We start from the raw sequence: 20650 nt of genomic DNA on the forward strand, positions 1-20650 counted from the left end.
GTGGTCCAGTCATAGATAAACGGCAGAGCCTGAATTGACTTGGAAGTCAAGTCTTTCTGAAACAAAAGTCTCTGCTGTTAAACACTGCTCTGCTGACCTCTAAGGCCAAGACCAAGCCCAAGGTCCACTTCAGGCTCTTCTGGGGGATTTTGGCTCTGGGCTCCAAACCAAACCAGAGCTGCTAGAATCCTACCTGGAATTCACTCAAGGTGCTGGAAGTAACCTGTTCTCCAAGGTTACACTGATCAGGAAGGTTTGCATTCAGAGATGAGGACTTCATTGGTGTCCATGGACCTCCTGAGATAGCCAGAGTTTAGGAATAATTTTGGCTTTTGAGGACGGGCCAGACAGCAAGTGACCAGACTCTAAATCACTCATGAAGAAACAAAACCGGAAATAGGTAGGGGGCAAATATTCACTTGGACAATTACAGTGCTTCCTGGACTGAAATTCAGTCATTCTTTAAAAAGGATGATTTTATCACATACATTGTTTTAAGGGGAGGACTGGAGTATCTGCTTGACTGGTCTACAAGGTAAGTGAGTAATAGTACTGTGGGTCAAGTCATGGTGGAAGGGAGATCTCGCCCCTGGTCTTCCTCCAGTGATATTGTAAGTGTCCATGGGTAAATCACTTCTTTGTCTCTGGGTTTCCATTTTATCATTTGTAGAATCGGGGTTGGACTTCACTAGGAGGTAGATGGTTCTAAAGTACAATGCAACTGTATGGAAACTGTGAGGCAGCAAACTCGACTTTCTCAATTTCCTTAGAAAGTCCGTCCTGCTCAGACTTCCTTCCTATTCTCAACTGAATCTGCTGCTAATTTTGGTAACACAATGACTTGTACATGGTGATGTTTAATAACATCTCTAAGGACAACGATATAGGGGAACATGTGCTTCTCTGTTTTTCCAAAGTAGACAAATCCGCATAGTTCATGACTCCCTGACTTTCCATACACCAGAAACAAATACAAAAAGTGCCATGAGAAGAGGAAGCACTGTCATGGGCGGTCTTCCCTTGAACGGCTAGAATGTAGTGCCAAGACAATGCCTGTTTGTTTCAAAGCCTCTCCCATTCTGCTTTCTCCCTGTGCTCTCGCTCTGAATTTCTTACTTGAGATCTCTATTTGTTGAGCTATTCTTTTAACAGATAATCTGTACTAGAGTAGACTCTAAAACAGAGCTGTCCAACAGAACTTTCTCCAATGTAGAAAATGTTGTTTGTGCCGGGCATGGTAGCTCACACTTGTAATCCCAGCACTTTGGGAGGCCGAGGTGGGTGCATCACCTGAGGTCAGGAGTTTGAGACCAGCCTGGACAACCTGGTGAAACCCTGTCTCTACTAAAAATACAAAAATTAGCTGGGCGTGGTGGCGTGTGCCTATAATCCCAGCTGCTCTGGAGGCTGAGGCAGGAGAATCACTGAACCTAGGAGGTGGAGGTTGCAGTGAGCCAAGATTGCACCATTGCACTCCAGCCTGGGTAACAGAGCGAGACTCTGTTTTTTCTGTCTCAAAAAAACGGAAAAGAAAATGCTATTTGTGCTCTGCAATGGCCATAGGTGGCTATTGAGCATTGGAAATGTGGCCAGTAAGACTGATGGACCAAGGGTTTAATTTTATTTAATTTTCATTAACTTAAATTTAAATAGCCACATGTGACCATACTGGACAGTGTAGCTCTGCAGTATTGCCATCACACAGACTTCTGTTGCAGACATGCTGGTTTCTCTAAGACACAAAGCATACGTCGTACAGAGCTATCCTGACACTGGCTTTACAAGCAGACTTTCAAAAGATTGTTTCTCAATGTTTTTCTTGTATACAAGATTTCATAACAATAATAGTATTTTAAAAATGTATTTTATGTTTGAGATGACTGAATTGGTTCTTGGCTTATTTCAACTGAATAGTTGAAAAGGAATCCCTGTTTCATTCCATAGGAATAAAACTTACTCCTTGGTTGCAAGTAAAAAGAAAAGTATTATCTCACTTCAGAGATTTTTCCATTCAATCAAGGAATAAATTTGAATGTACATCTTCTAATTCCTCCCAGTGAAGGAGTAATTTTGTTGCTAAATAAATTTTTTTTCTTAGACTGTGTCTCACTCTGTCACCTAGGCAGGAGTGCAGTGGCATGATCTTGGCTCACTGCAACCTTTGCCTCCCAGGTTCAAGTGATTGTCCTGCCTCAGCCTCCCCAGTAGCTGGGAATACAGGCGTGTGCCACCACGCCTGGCTAATTTTTTTGTATTTTTAGTAGAGATGGAGTTCCACCATGTTGATGGTGCTGGTCTCAAACTCCTGACCTCAGGTGATCCACCTGCCTTGGCTTCCCAAAGTGCTGCGATTAGGGCGTGGGCCACCGTGCCCAGCCCTGATGCCAAACAATTAATAGTAAAAGTAGATTTTCACTTTAAGAAGGAATCTTTATATATAAATTCATTTTCCTAAAATATTCGATATGGAAGATGAAATTAGGGAAAAAACTGTCAGAATTCTAAATGCTTTATTATAAAACTCCTATACTGAGTAAGCTTTAGTGACAGTCCCAGTGTGCTTCTAATTAATTAGGCTAGTATTTCTTAACTGGAACAAAGATGGAGAAAACCTTTTATCCTCAAAGAATATAAAGATGTTGTCAGGGAGGAGATAGTCCTGAGAAAGTGATACCTAGGCTGGAAGAGAAGACCAAAAAGTCTTATGAAATTGTAAACTTACAGATTTTTTATGAATTTGTTAAATTTTGATAAATGCGTGGATGCTTGCATGAGAAAGCATATTGCTGTATTGCTGTATTTTAGAATTTGTGAGGGACATCCAGTAAACGAGATTCTGACTTTGCTCTGGAATGAAAGAGTGGAACTCCTAGTGTCATTCCTCATAATCTGCTGAATGACTGAGGTTTTGATCCTGGGACCATATGATGATCTGCTACTCCGGGACTGCCTGTACTTTATAATGATGCTATACAGACACTGATGTCCTGTGGGATCCGAGCTCTAGTTGAAGAATGTTTCATATACTTCTATTCTTGGTGCAGAAAATTGTCTCTATTATAGAAAGTGACTTAACACTCCCAAACTGCATCGTTGGAGAATGGACATTTCTCATGCGCTCAAAGGTTAATACATGGAAATCAATCTAGACCCATAAAAAAGGAAAACCCGGCTGGGTGTGGTGGCTCATGCCTGTGATCCCAGCACTTTGGGAGGCCAAGGTGGGTGGATCACGAGGTCAGGAGTTCAAGACCATCCTGGCCAAGATGGTGAAACCAAGTGTTTACTAAAAATACAAAAATTAGCCGGGTGTGGTGGTGGGCGCCTGTAATCTCAGCTACTCAGAAGGCTGGGGCAGAGAATTGCTTGAACCTGGGAGGCAGAGGTTGCAGTGAGTTGAGATCATGCCACTGCACTCCACATTCCAGCCTGGGTGAAAGAGCAAGACTCCGTCTCAAAAACAAAACAAAAACCCCAAAGTGCTACAGAAAACCAATTTAAGTCCATGCTTCTATTTCTTCTTCCTCCTCCTCCTTCTTCTTCCTCTTGTTCTTCTTTTTGTGAGACAGAGTCTCACTCTGTTGCCAGGCTGGAGTACAGTGGCACAATCTCAGCTCACTGCAACCTCCACCTCCTGGGTTCAGGTGATTCTCCTGCCTCAGCCTCCCGTGTGTGCCCCCATGCTGAGCTAATTTTTGGTATTTTTAGTATAGACGGGGTTTCACCACGTTGACCAGTTGGTCTCGATCTCCTGACCTTGTGATCCTCTCGCCTCGGCCTCCCAAAGTGCTGGAATTATAGGCGTGAGCCACCGTGCCCAGCCTTATGCTTCTATTTCTTTGTGATTTGGTTTTCACGAGAGTTTGGGCTTGAGGAGATGTAGAAGTTCCTCTGGGGTATGATAGCACATTTGTGCTATGATAAGGCCAGTCCCTGTCCCAGTGGAATCATTTCTCAAGTCCTGTGTCATGGGGGAAGTGAAGGTCTCCCCTGCCCTCTCTACTCCCATTCAAGTGTCTACAGAAGAGGCGATAGCACCATAGGACAGGAAGTGCCACAGACTCAGTGACCTCTGTGCCAGGAGGAGGTTGGTCAGAGAGCATTTGTCGGATAACCAGCCGTGAACATACAAAGAGGCGGAGGGGAAGCACTTTCCGGGGTTAACTAATACAACCCTGAGACTGCCAGCTGTCCTCGCTTAGAACCACAGCTGATGCAGCTGTGGTTAAAGCACGGACATTTAGTTCTTGTAGAAAGAGAGATGCAGAATTCTTCCCTTGCAATCACAAGCTGATACAAGAAAATCAGCATTGTAGCCACAAAATCGAAATCAAACAGGAAAATGAAAGAATAGGACCCAGCCAGGCTGTGCAACAAGGCATTGCCTTTAGCTCCTCTTGACCAAAGCATCCCAATTTCCCAGTGAAGATGAAATAGAAGTTACATGAGAACCATACTGTCGATTATTTCTAGATTGGTGTATAAATATATACAGCACTGAAGCCAGTTGTTTGAAAAACTGCATGTATTATATCAGTTGGGTGAGTTTAGCCCTTCTCAATGGATCTTTTAGTTATTGGAATAAAATTCCAACTTATAGAAACTTCTTCAGTATAAATTAGGCAGATGTTCAGCAAGGCCTGTGAATACTCAGTTCCTGGCACACAGTGGGCCTCATTCTATGTTGACCAAAGAACCTCAATTCTGGGTTCTGTGACAATTCTGGGCCCAGAGTGGGCAAATGAGATAAGCAGCGTTGCTTGCAGAATGTCGCCTCAGTTCTCTGTGTTCCTCTCTATCTGTGATGTGTATTACACTCTCTATAGTAACTGTCCACCTCCATAAACCCATTTAAAAATACACATATTAACATAATAGGATTGCTAATTATACTCGAATGTTCTTGTTTCTTTTCTGACTCTATAATAAAGCCTCAAAATGCTAGCTAGGTCATGGCCACCTAGAAGAAAAACTACATCTTCTTGACTCCCTTTCTAGCAGATTTGACCAAATGACTAAGCTTTGGTCAATGGATATAAACAAAAGAAATGTATATGCCTCCCAGAATGTATCTTTTAGGGATGGGGGTAGGCCCTTCTCCTGCCTCTTTTCTCATCCCACCCACAATAACCCAAATATGATGATGGCTTAAGCTAGAAGAACCATTTTGGACCATCAGGTAAAAATCTGTTGAAAATAGAGGGAACAGGCCTGGTGCAGTGGCTCATGCCTATAATCCCAGCACTTTGGAGGCTGAGGCAAGAAAATTGCTTGAGCCCAGGAGTTTGAGACCAGCTTGAGCAACATAGGGAGACCTGGTCTCTACAAAAAATACAAAATTTAACGGGGTGTGGTGGTGTGTGCCTGTGGTTCAAGATACTCAGGAAGCTAAGGCAGGAGAATCGCTTGAGCCCAGGAGGCAGAGGTTGTAGTGAGCCAAGATTGCAACATGGCACTCCAGCTTGGGTGATAGAGTGAAACTCTGTCTCAAAAACAAACAAACAAACAAAAACTGAAAAGCAAAAAAAAAAAAGAAAATCACGATTTTCTCTAGGTTGAGAGAGAGGATTTGGTGGAACATAGAGGTTATAAAATAAAAGCAAAGGTATTATGGATAAAACCCATCTTCAGACATTGTTCTGATTGCTTATAGGCAGAATTGGTTGAATTCAAATAGGACACATGCCATGAAGTTTTGCCTTGACAAAGAGACCAGCAGTCTAGCCTGCAAAAGCCTTTGACCATTTAATACCTAAGGTGACCATCTTTCCCAGACAGCACTAGCAGGAAGACTGTGAAATCTGTAAAGCCTTCAAGAAAGGTGAACGCTTGGGAGTATTAGGAGCAGGGGAACATTTCCTAAAGGGAGAGAAAAACCCACAGGTGACAGTGAATAAAGAAGTCTTTCCCAGTGAGCAGATGAGAGTCCAGCAGACTCTCATGATTTTGTTTTCTTTCTGCCCAGTGGGATCTGATAATTTTTAGAGGTAAGTAACTATTTTGTGATTCTTACTTTTTGATTTTCTGAATGGGAGAAATGTTTGTTCATAGTTCGTCCCTTTCTTATTGCACTAGTGGGTGTGTTGTATTAGGTAACTTCCATTTTTATTTTGTAGGGTCCCGGAAAATGAGTAGTCATGCTCAGACCTGATAAGGAGCATGGAATATTACCTGAAAATCCTGGACTTAGAACCAGATGCATGAACTTGATGGAACTTTGGGATTCTTTCTCTGGGAGTAGAGGCATTGAGTGCATTTTAAACATGGAAATAAGAGTACACTGTGATACATGGGTGGCTAAAGGGGAGACATAGCTGTCCTTCAATATCTATTCTTCCTCAGGTTCTATGAACCTGAAAGAACCAAGGACTGGAAGTAGCAGTGGTGTGCAACTCCCAGGAAGTGTCTTTAATGGGAGATCATGTGGCTTTATCTGCCTCTTTTTTGCATCCTGCTGCCTGGATGCAGATGTGATGGCTGGTGCTGCTTCTGCTGTGTGCTGAGGGAGATGGAACATCAAGGTAGAAAGCACTGGACTCTCTGAGCATGGTGGAGCCATTATGCCAGCCCCAGATCACTTACATTCATGAGTGTGCAAATTTTTATTCCCTGAAAACCACTTTGATTTTGGATTTTCAGTCACTGTTAGCAGAACCCAATCCTAACTGCTCTTGGAAGACATTTACACTGTGGGAAGATTAGAACGCATTTTATAAGCAGACATCTGTAGACATCTCAGTGGGAGAGATGGTTCAAGGAGAGGAAAAGAGAGAGGCATTGGAACAATTGGGTTTTTGTAGGCCCAGTACTAGCTTCATAAAGTTTATTTGCAAAAGAAGCATGGCTCTATGTTTTTGTCTGATGAGGTGACCCGTTGCTCTATGATAAGTGGAATATTGATGTAATTGCTCACCTGTTCTTTTGGAAATTAAAGGTGTTGAGAATTGAAGCCAGTTTATTCTTTTTCCTCTTACTCATTTTCATCGGAGATGATCGTATGAGTAACACTTTTTTGAAGACTCAATCATTGTTTCCATTCTGTTGCATTCTCTAGCAGGTGGTTTATCTTAAGTAAGTTTTGCAAATTACATTTACATACTTCTGTTACAAATTTAAACTCAGTAAACCAAAGACAACAAGGGTGTGGTGGTGGGAATTTCTTTTGAAAGAGTCCAGCCCATGCTCTGCAGCCTGCTCCCATCTTTACTACTTTCCCAAAAAAGGCCTGGGAGAAGGAAGTTAAACCACAGCCCCATTAGGTAATAGGCTATGCATTAATGCAATTTATCTGGAATGAGGAAGGATGAGATTCAGCTTTGAAAGAATTTCCTCAACAGCATATTCCTCTTTGCTGCGAAGCGGTTGCACTTCAGGTGGCACCCAGGAAGCAGCCTGGGAATCCCTTGACCATCTATACCAAAGACTGTCTGGAAGTTTGCAGTCTCTAGGGATTTTGAGGGTGTCACCCATTAGTTAGTGTGATTTTATAATCAGTTCTCTCTAGGCTAATTTCTAATGGGAATGGTCATGCTCTAAAGTGGTGGAGAGATTTGACTCACCTGATTGCAAGGACTGGGTCTACCACCCAGTAATCGTGTGGACTAGAAGGTGGTGGAGTGAGTGGTGACCTCTGAAGGGTGTGACCTCTCAAGTCAACCGCTTGAGTCCCAACTCTGCCTCTGCTACTTTCTGACTTTGTAACACTTGCCCTGGGCAAGTTATTTTACCTCTTTGTGCCTCGGTCATTTCGTCTATAAAATAGGTCTCTCTATGGACCTACCTTATAAGGTTGCTGTCAGTGACACATGCAAATGTGGTCATAAAGTATATCCCATGGTGCGTGGCGTAATTTATTTTTTGAGGGGAGATAGTGAGGTGCTAGTTAAACCCCGGGATGAGGCAGATCCTGGTTTGAATCTCAGCCTCGCTGCTCCCTGGCGAGGTGGCCTTGGATCTCTGCTTGCCTTGCCAGGTCACTGTGGCTCCTTCCTCCTCTGACTGACCATGCTTTCACTACACTGACCTTTCCGTTTCTCCAGCCCTTTTCATGGGGCTGTATATAATATTTCTTCTGGTTGGAATGCTGTCTATTAACCATTATGATTCTCGTGAAGGCTGTTTCTGTTCTCTAGACTGGGTTCAGGTCTCTGTGATATCTCTCGAGGAGTTCTGTACCTACCCACCTGAGCACTTAATTGCGCTGGAGTATTCATTTGTATAATTGCAGTTGATCTTTGAACAACTTTAGGGATAGGGTCACCAACTCACTTTGCAGTAAAAAATCCACAGGTAACTTTTGATTTACCAAAAACATAACTAGTAATAACTGCTGTTGACCAAAAGCCTTAGTGATAGCATAAACAGTCGATTAATACCCATTTTGTATGTTCTAGATATATTACTGTATTCTTATGAAATAAGCTAAAGAAAAGAAAATGTTATTTAAAAAATCATCAAGAAGAGAAAATATATTTGCGATTCAGTGAGTAACAGTGGATCATGATAAAGGGCTTCATCTGCCATGTCTTCACATTGAGTAGGCTGAAGAAGAGAAGGAGGATGAGGAAGAGGAGGAGGAGGAAGAGGAGGGGCTGGTCTTGCTGTCTCCCGGGTGGCAGAGGCTGAAGAGGTGGAAGAGGAGGCAGGAAAGGCAGGCACACTGGGGATAACTATTATTGATGAAAATCCTTGTATAGGTACATCTGCATAGTTCAACCCATGTTGTTCAAGGGTCAACTGTATTCCTATCTGTACTCAGAACTGTGAGTTCCAAGAAGGGTTAACAAGTCCTGCATCTGTCAACCCAATGTCTATAGTAGTGCCTGGCTCAGAGGGACACAACAAATACATGAATGCTGAATTCATACCTACATAAATAAAATGAGTGTGAGAAGAATTTCCTTTTCTGATGGTTTTATAAACTATGAGCTACTTGAAGACAGATCACATTCATTTATTGTTATATCCCCAAAAGCCTACAGTGAACAGGAACTTAATGTATTTGTTATGTGAATGAGTAAAGTGTATAATGATTCAAATTTAATTCACTAAAATGTAATATTCTGTTTTGAAAATAAATAATACTTCTTTAGAAAAACTTTTGTTGGATATAACCTAATTTATATGAATATTCTTTTTTTATTTGTCAATTGAGAAAGTAGTTACTTGTGACGGAAACTCTCTCTTTTTATGTTATAGATGTTATCTCATTGCAGAATATAAGCTAAGACTTGTAGCACAGTCATTCTGAAAGTTTTTGTTCTCAGAATCCATTTACCCTTTATAAAGTATTGAGGATCCCAGTAAGCTTTCAGTTATGTGGGTTATATTTACTATATCAAAGAATATATTTACTATATCAAAGAAATATTTTAAAAACATTTAAAATATTTATTTGTTTAAAACAACAATAAACTCAATACAAATTAAATAAATTAACTAATTTTAATAAAATCAATTATATTTTCCTTGTGGATCTTTTGCCCATGCATGATTTTGCCAGGTAATGCATCAATTATTTGGAAAATATTAATTCATTGAGTGAATTTTTGAACTTTCAAAGGTTGGCTATACAACATTTCAAAAAAATCACATTTGTTAATATCATTGATCTCAATAGAAAAGTCTTCGAGGCATTGAGAAGCGGTCAGGCTTACACAAGCAGATACAAGTTCACCAAAATTTAAAGTTTTGCTTGAAGGTTCCAAGGTTATTTTTCAGCTACAAATAATGTTTGTCATTTTTTTTTTGAAGTGACAGGCTCTCTATTTAGTCTCAAGGAAAAGTCTGTCAAACAACCAAGTATGAATAGCAATAGTTTGCAGTCAGTTGTCTTTTAAGGAAAAAATAGTTCCATGAAAAAATATGCTATTTCAGTCTACAACTCATAGCAACTGTATAAGTGTCAGAGTAGATTATAAGTGCTTCATGCTCATGATGACTGCAAATGTCGACATGGTAAAGAAGGCAAATAACATCTTAATATTATTTTTAAAAAAGTTTTGTTCTTATGGTCCTGCAAAAGGATCTCAGAGAAGCCCAGGGGTCCAAAGACCACACTTTGCAATTTGCTGCTCTAGGGTATTCTAATATTAAACTACAAGACCCATCGACCCCACATAGATGACATTTACAATAATATGGCTTTTAATTAAGCAACTTTTCCACCATCCTCTACCCTATCAGGAACAAATAAACCAAGGGCAAAACGTTACAAAAGACTGTGATAACTGAGTTTAAGATCAATGTACGAGAAATATTTTACCAATATCACCCATAACTATTAGCGTAAAGAAGTCACAAAATGTCTTTTAAAAAATTCTACCCTGAAAACATTTCAGAATTTAAGAAGTGGCAATAATTTAATAAATGGCTACAAACTCCACTTTGAATGCATTTTCAGCAACTATTTTCCTAAACATTTATCATGTATTATGTTATTTTAACACATTTCTGTGATATGGTTACATAGGACTTGATATCATCTCCATTTTAGAGATGAAGAAACTGAGAAGAAAATGACTTTATTCACCCACCATCACCTAGGAAACTGGAAGTGGAACTGGGTAGCCTTCCTGATTAGTTCAATGCCTTTTCTTTTTCACTCTTTGGAATCACTTGGCCAGCCAGACTCAGCAAACACGTTTCATTTCAATAAACATAGAATATTCCAATGAGCCCAGTGACTTTGGAAATCCCTAAAGTGGAGTGTTCCAAATAACTGAAAACCTGCGGGGAAAGTGTGACCTCTGTGAGCTTTTTCAGCTTCTACTTCTACTGATGGGTGGAAATTCATAGAAAGGAAGAAATTCTTTCAGCCTGGGTTATATCACTTGGTAAATTTAGAATTCCAGATTATAGAAACACCCTCAGATGACCAAGCCCTCCACCCCTGGTGTTCTGAAGGCTCTCATTCTGAAAGCACAAATGCATTTTTCCTTCCCCTTTGCAACCAGAGGGTAAACTTGGCCAAGGAGCCTACCAGCCATTGGCCTGGTGTGAGTGAGTGGGGTGATTATTTGGAGATTTGGGCAGAAAGTGTTGAAGAGGAAGAGGATGTGGGTGGGCAGGGACAATCAGCTGAAGAGAAGGGAAATATGATCTTCTTGTCTTTTTAAAGCAGAAAACAGTTCATATTTACTAGCTGTTTATAGGTAGCAGAATCTTCTCCGTGTGTCGCCAGCAAGTAATTGCCAACGATGCTGTATTTACGTGACCCATATTTTACCCCACAAAGGAAGAAGAAGATTCTTAAAGAAATTGCATACACTTCTGTTGTGTGTAGAGAAGAACGGCTGCTTTCCTCCCTCTTCCTAGCCATATGGCTCTTGAAAATGCTCTTAGCCTCTTCCTCTTATAATTTCATCATGCCCTCCTCTGCCCTTTAGATTGTAGCACAGGATTTAAATGGAAGGTGCAGGGGAAGTGTTTCTGAGTGGTCTGTCCAACCCAAGCCACCTGTGGACAAGGGGCAGCATCTGAGAGGCTTCCTTCCACAGCCCTCATCTTAGGGTCCAAGAGACCGCAAGAGCACCTGCGGCTCACATGCAATCACTTCTTAACATTTGAGAAAACTTGCCTGGGTGGAAAACCATTTTCCCAGACAGCAATCTGCTTAGGAGTTGCAATGACATTGTCCTTCCGTGCCAAGAATATCAATCAGTTCAAAAGTCCCTCTCCTGAGAGCCACTGGCAAGGTCCTGGGCGTGCACACACAGGCAGCATCTTAACCCTGCTGCTTGGGGTTAGTGTGAATGTCAAGGCTGTATATTAGAATTAATTGTTCTGCCACTATCTGGTTTTCCTATCTCTTTTCCTCCTTTTATATAATCTTTTGACTTTTTTTTTTTTCCTCTCTTGAACTTGTTGTTTCCAGCTTTACTGTTCTTAGTTTAGCCTTGTGAGCCTTTGGGATAAAAAGCGGTATAAACTCTTGGGGTGGAAAGAACCCTGGATCAGAAAACCTAGGTCCCTGTAACACTGTCACCCGTTAGCCAATGTCACACCACTAACCTATCTCCACCTCAGTTTTCCATCTCAAACTAGAGATAACAGTACCTATCCTGATTGCTTTTTGAGACCCTTGTAAGATCAATTGTTATTATGTAGCAGTATTGAACATACTTATTTACTTTCATTGCAGTACCTAGAACACCAACTGGTGCATAGCAGGTGCTCAGTCAACATTGGTCGAATGGATGACTACATTTGGAAATACTTTGTGAGATCACTACGCACATTTTTATTACATGTTTCATGGATGATCTGGTAGCCTGCAGTGCTCTAGGCCTTGGCTCGTGTCATGCCACGTGGGGTGTGTAAGCAGGCTGGCTCCCACCATGCCACAGGTTGCTAGGGATCTTTTTCCAGGCCACAACATCTACTTGGTTTCTGTGATGCCAATTCCTGTGTGGATCTGACTCACTACCTAGAAGGCTGCGCTAAGTGAACTTTGGTGTGTAAATGCTGTTGCTGGAGAGTGAATGTGGGTATCTAGAAATGCTGGTCTTATAAATGAGTAACATGTTTCTGTGTAACATGGAATGACATGGATGCTGGCACTGAAAATCCTGTTGGTCTTGGAAATTTCAAGGGAGTTCCAGACCAGATCAAACAAGAGATGGTGGATAATACCACTATTTGGCAAAGGACATGTAGAAATATTCTAATGGATGATTTGTTTTATTTCCTTTTTTTTTTTTTTTTTTGAGATGAAATCTCGCTCCGTTACCCAGGCTGTAGTGCAGTGGCGCGATCTCAGCTCACTGCAAACTCTGTCTCCCAGGTTCAAGCGATTCTCGTGCCTCAGTCTCCTAAGTAGCTGGGATTACAGACATGTGCCACCACGCCCAGCTAATTTTTGTATTATTAGTAGAGATGGGATTTCACCATGTTGGCCAGGCTGGTCTCAATCTCCTGACCTCAGGTGATCTGCCAGCCTGGGCCTCCCAAACGGCTAAGGTTACAGGCAGGAGCCACCACACCTGGCCACAATTACAGTTTTAATAACTGTTACAGACTGTGAGGGGATCTGCTCCTAAATTCAACTTTTCTTATTCAAAGCACAAGGTGCTTAGGAACCTCTGTAACCCACTGTAACCACTCCTCTAAAAAGCTGGCACAGGAAACAAGACTGCTTGGCCAGTGCAGTAGCTCACACCTGTAATCCCAGCACTTTGAAAGGCCAAGGCAGGAGGATTGTTTAAGCTCAGGAGTTTGAGACCAGCCTGGGCAACAAAGTGAGACTCCTATCTCTACAAAAAATTTAAAAAAAAGTTATCCACAGTGGTGCACACCTATAGTCCCAGCTACCTGGGAGGCTGAGGCGGGAAGAGTGCTTGAGTCCAGGAGGTCAAGGCTGCAGTGAACTATGGTTGCATCACTGCACTCCAGTATGGGCAACAGAGTGAGATCCTGTCAAACAAAACCGAACTAAAAATCAAAGATTCCCCACCCCCTAAAATCCAAAAAAGACTGCCTGGCACCTGAACTCAAAATGTTTAGAACGTTTTTCCTGAGCCCCGACCTCTACCCTCCACAATGAGCCATCAACCTAATAACAAGAAAGAGCAACAGGCCTGGGGTCCCTTTGCTGGAGCACAGTCCCAAGGCACATCTGTCTGTGACCCGGGTGAGCATGTGTCTCCCCAAGAGGCCAAAAGCATGGAAACAACACTGCGGACTTTGTCCCTGGGAGCTCCTGCATGCACCAAGTGATGCTGGCTCAGGTGTTCTTGGGTCTGTGCCATGACAGTATCCATTTTGAACCATCCAAGGTTTATAAAAAGCATTAATAACAATATAATAGAAGAATAGAATTAAATTACATAGTACTAGTAATCTTTGTAGAATTGTTTGCATCCTAGTACTCATATTGTCAAATAAAATAATCATTAAGAACCATATTTAATTTTCAGTTAATTAATTTTACTTAAGCTATGACTATTTCAGGAGTAATGGTCCTGCTTGGAAATTCTTCACATTTTGTACATTATCACCTCAAATGTTCATGAGAAGCAAAACTAAAATCATGTATAACAATCTCAATGACTTGTATCAATATAATAAAGGGTATAAAAAAAGAGAGTAAGAGAAAAATGAACCAAAAACACATTTTATATTGTTACCCTAACTTCAAAATAACAGACTTAACAAGCATGCTCTAAGAAAATAACCCTATATATCTCTGAGTCTTCAAGGCCAGATATATTTAAAAGCCTGTTGAAATGATTTCTGCAAACTGGCAATTGAAGCAGTTGAAGATGAAGGATTATTCAGATTTGCATAGTCTATAATGCCTTGGTACAAATCTCTTCTTTGTATTCATATTACTAAAAAAATTTCCTAAATTCCATTTTGCTGGGCACAAAAAATCATTGACAAATTAAATGTGCTATTTCTGCATCTTGTGTACCTTGTTGGGACAAGCAGGACCAGCCAGAAGTCCTTTTAAATTTAACAGGATTCATGGTGAGTTTATGCTGAATTAGCTAAATTTCTCTTTTACATGTTCCAGTGAGGGATTTTGGGGACACAAGCTAACAAAATAATGATTCTGACTGAGGAAATATCTATAGAATGGAAAATCGGTGACGACAAGGACAATCAACAATGGCACACGTGATGAAGGACGCAGGTGACTTAGGAATTGTAAATAGACACTATTTTAATCATAGCTTCCAGTTGTGTTTGGAAAATAATTATGACACAGCATATTTTAAGAGTTTATAGTAGTGCCTGACACAAGTATGCTTTATATAGTTATTTATTAAATAAATAAAACTAATAAGAAGATACCAAGATAAATCTAAAAACTTTAAAGTAAAATAATAATCCCTATAGACATAAACACTGGTGTTCTGAGAATTTCTGTATGAAAAAGGTAAAACTTGATTTATTTAGTACATTTCTTCCATTTCAGAAGCAAAATACAAAGCAAACAAACATCTGAGGAAAATATTTCTTAGCAAGTATCGTGGACAAATATATAAAAAGTTCTTACAAATCAATAAGAAAACTAATAAGAGTTCTTGTTAAGTAAAGTACATAGACATGTGACAAAATATGACATTCTGATAGATTTATGATAATAATACTTGTATTCAAGGTCATACCATTTTTAAAAATTGGTAAAGACTTCAAATCTTCATATTTAAGAATATTGTTAAAATTTAAAAATCAAAAGTAAGGAGCTCATGGGTAAAAGGATCTTATATGAAAATCAAGCTTCTTGCCTTCTCCCTACTCTGAGTTCAATTCTCTGAAAGCAAGCACTTAGCTTTGTTGCTTCTCATATTTACCTTCATATCTCTGAGTGACAAGCATAAACTGCTTTTCCTATTTTATCAGTTTTATACCTTAGATATTGATTTCAACAGTAACAAATGAAATTTCAGCTCTCAGCATACACCCTCCTCTTTTTCCCATTTTACTCATGTAATTATATCACTTTTGAATCACTACATTTATGTCATATGACCATGTAAATATCGTTCCCTGTGAAACTCACTAATGTTTAATGATTATATGTCTTTTACTGTTTTTTGCCCCCCCTGTCCCTCTGGAGTTTCATATTGTCTTTATTTTTTTATAGCACTAATTGCCTTTATGATATTGTTTTTTTCAAACTCTTGATTATATCAGGTGCGTAAGCAAATTCTCTCCTGGACTTAGACCACTGATCCATAAACCTAGATCTTTTTGCTCCAATCTTGGCTATTTGCTCTGCAATGATTTGTTGAAATGTTATATGAAAAGAGGGTGTGGTAAGATACTCAAACAGTACTGGTAGAGTATAAACTGTTACGACCACTCCAGAAAGCAAGTTGTCACTATGTGACAAAGGCTATAAACATTCCAATATTCTGACCCTATTTTTCACTTCTAGAAATTGCTTCTAAGAAAATAATCAGAAATGCTATTCAGATTTATATGCAAAGATGATCACTGTAATGATGTTTATGTGAAAAGGTGGAAGTAACTTGAGTGTCCAGTTATTTGTGAGTTGTTAATAGATTGTGGAGTACTCTGGATTCACTGAAATTCATTGGTAGAGCACTTTTTGAAATCTGCTTCGGGGAAACACCTCAAGGAGAAAAGTAGCTATCTTCAAGCAACTAAAACTGAAGCACAATATGAGAACCATGTGATTCAAGCATCTGAGCCATGTTACACATATTGAGAAGTCCTCAGCAGAGCCAACAGAGGTCTGCTTTCAAAGGAATCTGCAAATTGAAGGATACGAACAGGTATGCTCTGAAATCACAAGTGTGGATTAATTGCTGTAGTGTGGCTGCTCACATGGGCAACCCTATGTAGCATGCATGTCCCAGTTGGGTAACAGGGGCTTGATTTTTAAATTTAATGATGGTTGTGATGCTCCCAAACAATGAGAAAGAGGACAACTGTGGATGAATGGATGTAGGGGTTAGGCAAGGATGTGAAACTGACAAGGAGGGGAAGAGTATTATTAAACAAAGGCTGAATGTTCACACAGGGGATACAGAACACTTCCCCTAAAGCTAAGGTGCTGAGGAAAGGCTGCGTGGGAGGTAAGTAGATGCACCTTGAGAATTACAAGGGGAACTATGTCATCGGGGGAAATCCAGGTTTCACCTGGGATGAGGTGGAGAAGGATATATTTTAAAAGATTCCAAATTTCTGAGCTTGGCAGCAGAACAGGGTTTCCAGAAGACATATGGTTAGAGTTAAAGAAAGGTCAAAAGGGGAAGGATGGGTCACAGAAAGGTCAGGCTGCTCTCAGTGGAATGGAGAATTATAGACATGGGGAGGGGGTCACCAGAATTAGTCCATTAGGTAACTAGGGAGGAGAAATTCTGGGAGTCGAGGGGAAGGGCACATCAACAGAACCAATGGGACAGAATTGGCAGCCGCAGCATTTCAAATGAAACTTTGGAATGAACTTGGGAAGATGCCTCCACAAACTATTGTTTCAATATCTCAGATACTCCTAATTGCCGTAGGCCTATCGGGATTTTTGAGGGTGACTTCATGCACAAATATTTTGGGGAAAACCTGATGGCTAAGTAATTTGCATGAATGCTTTGAAGGGAATGAAGTGGTAGGGAAGATGGATTTAAAATTATTTGTTCATTAAAGTAAAAGCATAGATGAAAGAAACTTTGGGGTACACCAACAAAGGACAGAAAATGCAGTATTAGCTCATGATCCCTGGACCAGGTTGTGTGCCTTGATGGAACAAGAGGCTTGTGTGGGAGCCTTCTGGGACTGTGTGAAATCCTGGCTGAATTCTGACTCAGGGTGGGCCAGATGTGGGTCTGGCTTCCCAAAGAATGGATCATCCCTTGCTGAAGCACAAATCTGCTGGGAATGACTCTGACTTTGGACTCAAAGAGGAGTGAGAGTAGAGAAACTAAAACAGGAAATAAAAATGATGTATGGCTTATAAGTAGACACATAAAAATTTTCAAGGCCAGGCACGGCAGCTCACGCCTGCAATCCCAGCACTTTGGGAGGCCAAGGTGGGTGGATCACTGGAGGTCAGGAGGTTGAGAGCAGCATGACTAATATGGTGAAAACCTGTCTCTACTAAAAATACCAAAATTAGACAGGTGGGGTTGTGGGCACCTGTAATCCTATCTACTTGGGAGGCTGAAGCAGGAGAATGGCTTAAACCTGGGAGGGGGAGGTTGCAGTAAGCTGAGATCACGCCATTGCACTCCAGCCTGGGTGATAAGAGCAAAACTCCATCTCAAAAAAAAAAAAAAATTTCAATTAACCACTTGGCAGTGTTTTGCTCTCCCAGTTCTCCAAATGTTTATGTTTAACCTAGAGCATAATTCAAAGTGGGTGGGGTTGTGGGAGCTGAGTGTTTACATGTGCTGTCTTATTTCTGGGTAATTATAAGGAGTCAATGTGCACATTTTCTTTAGAGCAGAACACATAACTGAAGACAGCCCTATCATCTTATAATTATTTGCATTTTAAATATTTTATTGGCCCAAGTTTTGAGAAATGGATCACACAGATCAAAGAGAATGTACTGCATATTCTAACAGACGAAGAAGATTCAGGGAATCCCAAATACTTTTAAGCCAGCTTGTGATCTCCAGATTTCTAGGTAGCTACACTTGAGTTTCCAAATTTCACCTAGTAAATGTACAATTTTGGGTAAATCTAGGGAACACTGCCCAGTCTTCAAAACCAGTGGAAGCAACTTCTTTGAGGAATTAGCATAAAAAGAATCTGTTACAAAAGGTGGGGTGTACAAATGCATATTTTTGATGGAGAACAAAAATTCACCTAAGATCTGGTTGTTAGCTCTGCTTTCACACGGGGTACTAGGCATTCGCCGACCAGCCTCATTTTTCATTCCTTTGACACAGTCCAGTCCCACCACTCTGGGCTTGTAGAGAGACTTCTATCTTCCTAATACTCATTTCTTAACTTCCATCATCAGAGTTCTCACGGAAAAACCTTTCACCACCATAAATCAACTTGGATGTTATTGATACTTGGCCTGGAGTTACACAAACACAATGAGATCGTGGAAGAGAGGGTTAAATGGATTATTTTGGACATCTTTCATGAAAATTGAGGCTCCTCACATTTCTCTCCTGTGTTTTCTTTTTCTGAGTGGCTTCTTAATTTCAGTATAATTTTCTTCATCTTTTCCAGTTCCTTGTTTAAAAGAAGGAATGTGTTTCCTAGAAACTGTCTTTGTGTACTAACCTTTGCATTTTAAGTGATACTTGTTTGTCTTGATCTCTAAAGATCATAAAGATCTAGCTTTTCTAAAACTTAAGTTTGAATTCATGAATTATTGTTTTGAACCTCATCGAAATGTTTACAATTATTTCCATTGAGAAAATAATTTCATTCTACCAATACAACTATTTTTACTTGAAACACTCAAGAGGTTTCGCTGAGTGAAGAATGAAGAGTTATTCATAATGTAAAATTAATAGGCATGTAAGCTTTCATAATAGTACGAATATTCTCATTTTTCCTATGGGTAGGTCTTTGCTCACCAAGATTCCAATGGCTCTAGTAAGAGGAGAAACCCAGGCACCTGAGGTAATACAGATGGGAGCAAAGGCTTGTGATTAGGAGCTTGAAGTCTAAGAGAGATCAACTCTGGCTTGAATCTTTAGCTCCAGTAACTGTATACACACGACAGAAGATTCTTAACCTCTCTGATCTTCAGTGTTTGTAGGCGACTAAAGTAGGTATGGAAAAGTGGGTTTCAGATAATGGTTCTGAAGGACAGAATCATCATTTTCCCCAAAATAAAAGAAGCAGATATATAAGAGGATATGATTTGAGTTTCTTGTTTAAATCCAGTAAGTGGGTTGGAAGGGAAAAAATTGAAGAGAGAGTGCTCTAGAGCGGGGTGTCCAATCTTTTGGCTTCTCTGAACCACACTGAAAGAAGAATTGTCTTGAGCCACACATAAAACACATGAACACTAACGATAGCTGATGAGCTTAAAAAAAAAAAATCGCAAAAAAAAAAAAATCTCAATGTTTTAAGAAAGTCTATGAATTTGTGTTGGGTCACATTCAAAGCCATCCTGGACCACATGCTGCCCACAAGCCATGGGTTGGACAAGCTTGTTGTAGACAAAAGGCATGGTACGGAGATATCCCCAGAGCCAGAAGATGGGAAGAACTAGAGAAGATGAGCTGGGGAGTAGGAGGAGATGAAGAAAGTCAAAGATGACTAAGACAGTCCCCACAAGTTCGTAATATTAATACTAGGATCTTTTTTACTAAAATTTGATACCACAGGTCACTTGATTTCTTAAATGGGGGTTTCTTTTATGAGCCATATCCTCAACTTTGCCGTTCCCTCTACTTATTTGAAGAGACAAGTCCAACACGTAAAGGGTTATACCATTTACCCTGATGTTAAGTGCAAAAGGATTGCAGAGTCAGAGATGAATGTGGGATGGAGTATGGCTGCAGGCTCCAAGCATAAAGTCAGGTTTTGAAGAAGTTTCCTGAATGCCAGCAGCAAGTAGAGGTCTGTGTTTAGCTTTGATCAGGTTGTAGACAGCTTTCTGCTAGACCTGTCCAATGGCAAGTGATATGTGCCTGATAGGTAATAATTTCTGAATTTGATAAGGGAATGAAAACAAGAATCTACCTGCTATGGGCTACACTGTGTCCCTTTCCTCCTCAAATTCATATGTTGAAGTGCTAACCCCCTGCACCTCAGAATGCCACTATATTTGAGATAGGTTATTTAAAGAGGTAACTAAGGTAAAATGGGGTTACTAGGGTGTGGTTTAACCCAGTGTCCTCATAAGAAGAGGAGTTTATGACATGACAGAAATACACCAGACATGTGCATGCACAGAGGGTTGCCCATGTGAAGACAGAGGGAGATGGTAGCCATCTACAAGCTAACGAAGGAGCCTTCAGTAAAATAACCCTACTGGCATCTTGATCTTGGAATTCTATGCTCTAGAATTGTGAGAAAGGACATGTCTGTTGTTGAAGACACCCAGTCTGTAATTATTTGTTACGGCAGCCCTAATAAACTCATACACTACCCATTTTATTTTACTTTCCCTTCAAATAACAATGATATCTTAGTTATAGGTGTTATCTGGTCCTATGGTAGTAACTAATTTTTTAACAGTCCTAAATGACTTATTTAGGCAGAG

At 40.3% G+C, this 20650-nt stretch overlaps 1 protein-coding gene across 5 annotated transcripts in view; it reads left to right on the plus strand.

Moving 5' to 3' along the window:
* EDN1 (endothelin 1) overlaps positions 1 to 20650 on the plus strand; it is a 103488-nt gene that overhangs the window by 57750 nt on the left and 25088 nt on the right. For 3 of the 5 annotated variants that reach the window (XM_064362985.1, XM_064362986.1, XM_064362987.1), the window contains one exon: positions 14516 to 16247. In XM_064362985.1, coding sequence (XP_064219055.1) covers positions 16165 to 16247 — 83 coding nt within the window. In that variant the 5' untranslated portion in view covers positions 14516 to 16164. Of the gene's footprint in view, positions 1 to 14515; positions 16248 to 20650 lie in introns of those variants that run through there. The other 2 variants (XM_064362988.1, XM_064362989.1) reach the window with 2 other exon arrangements.

Source organism: Aotus nancymaae, unplaced genomic scaffold (assembly GCF_030222135.1).
Source record: "Aotus nancymaae isolate 86718 unplaced genomic scaffold, 86718_ANA_hifiasm-v0.15.2.pri h1tg000051l, whole genome shotgun sequence".
Classification (NCBI taxonomy): domain Eukaryota; kingdom Metazoa; phylum Chordata; class Mammalia; order Primates; family Aotidae; genus Aotus; species Aotus nancymaae.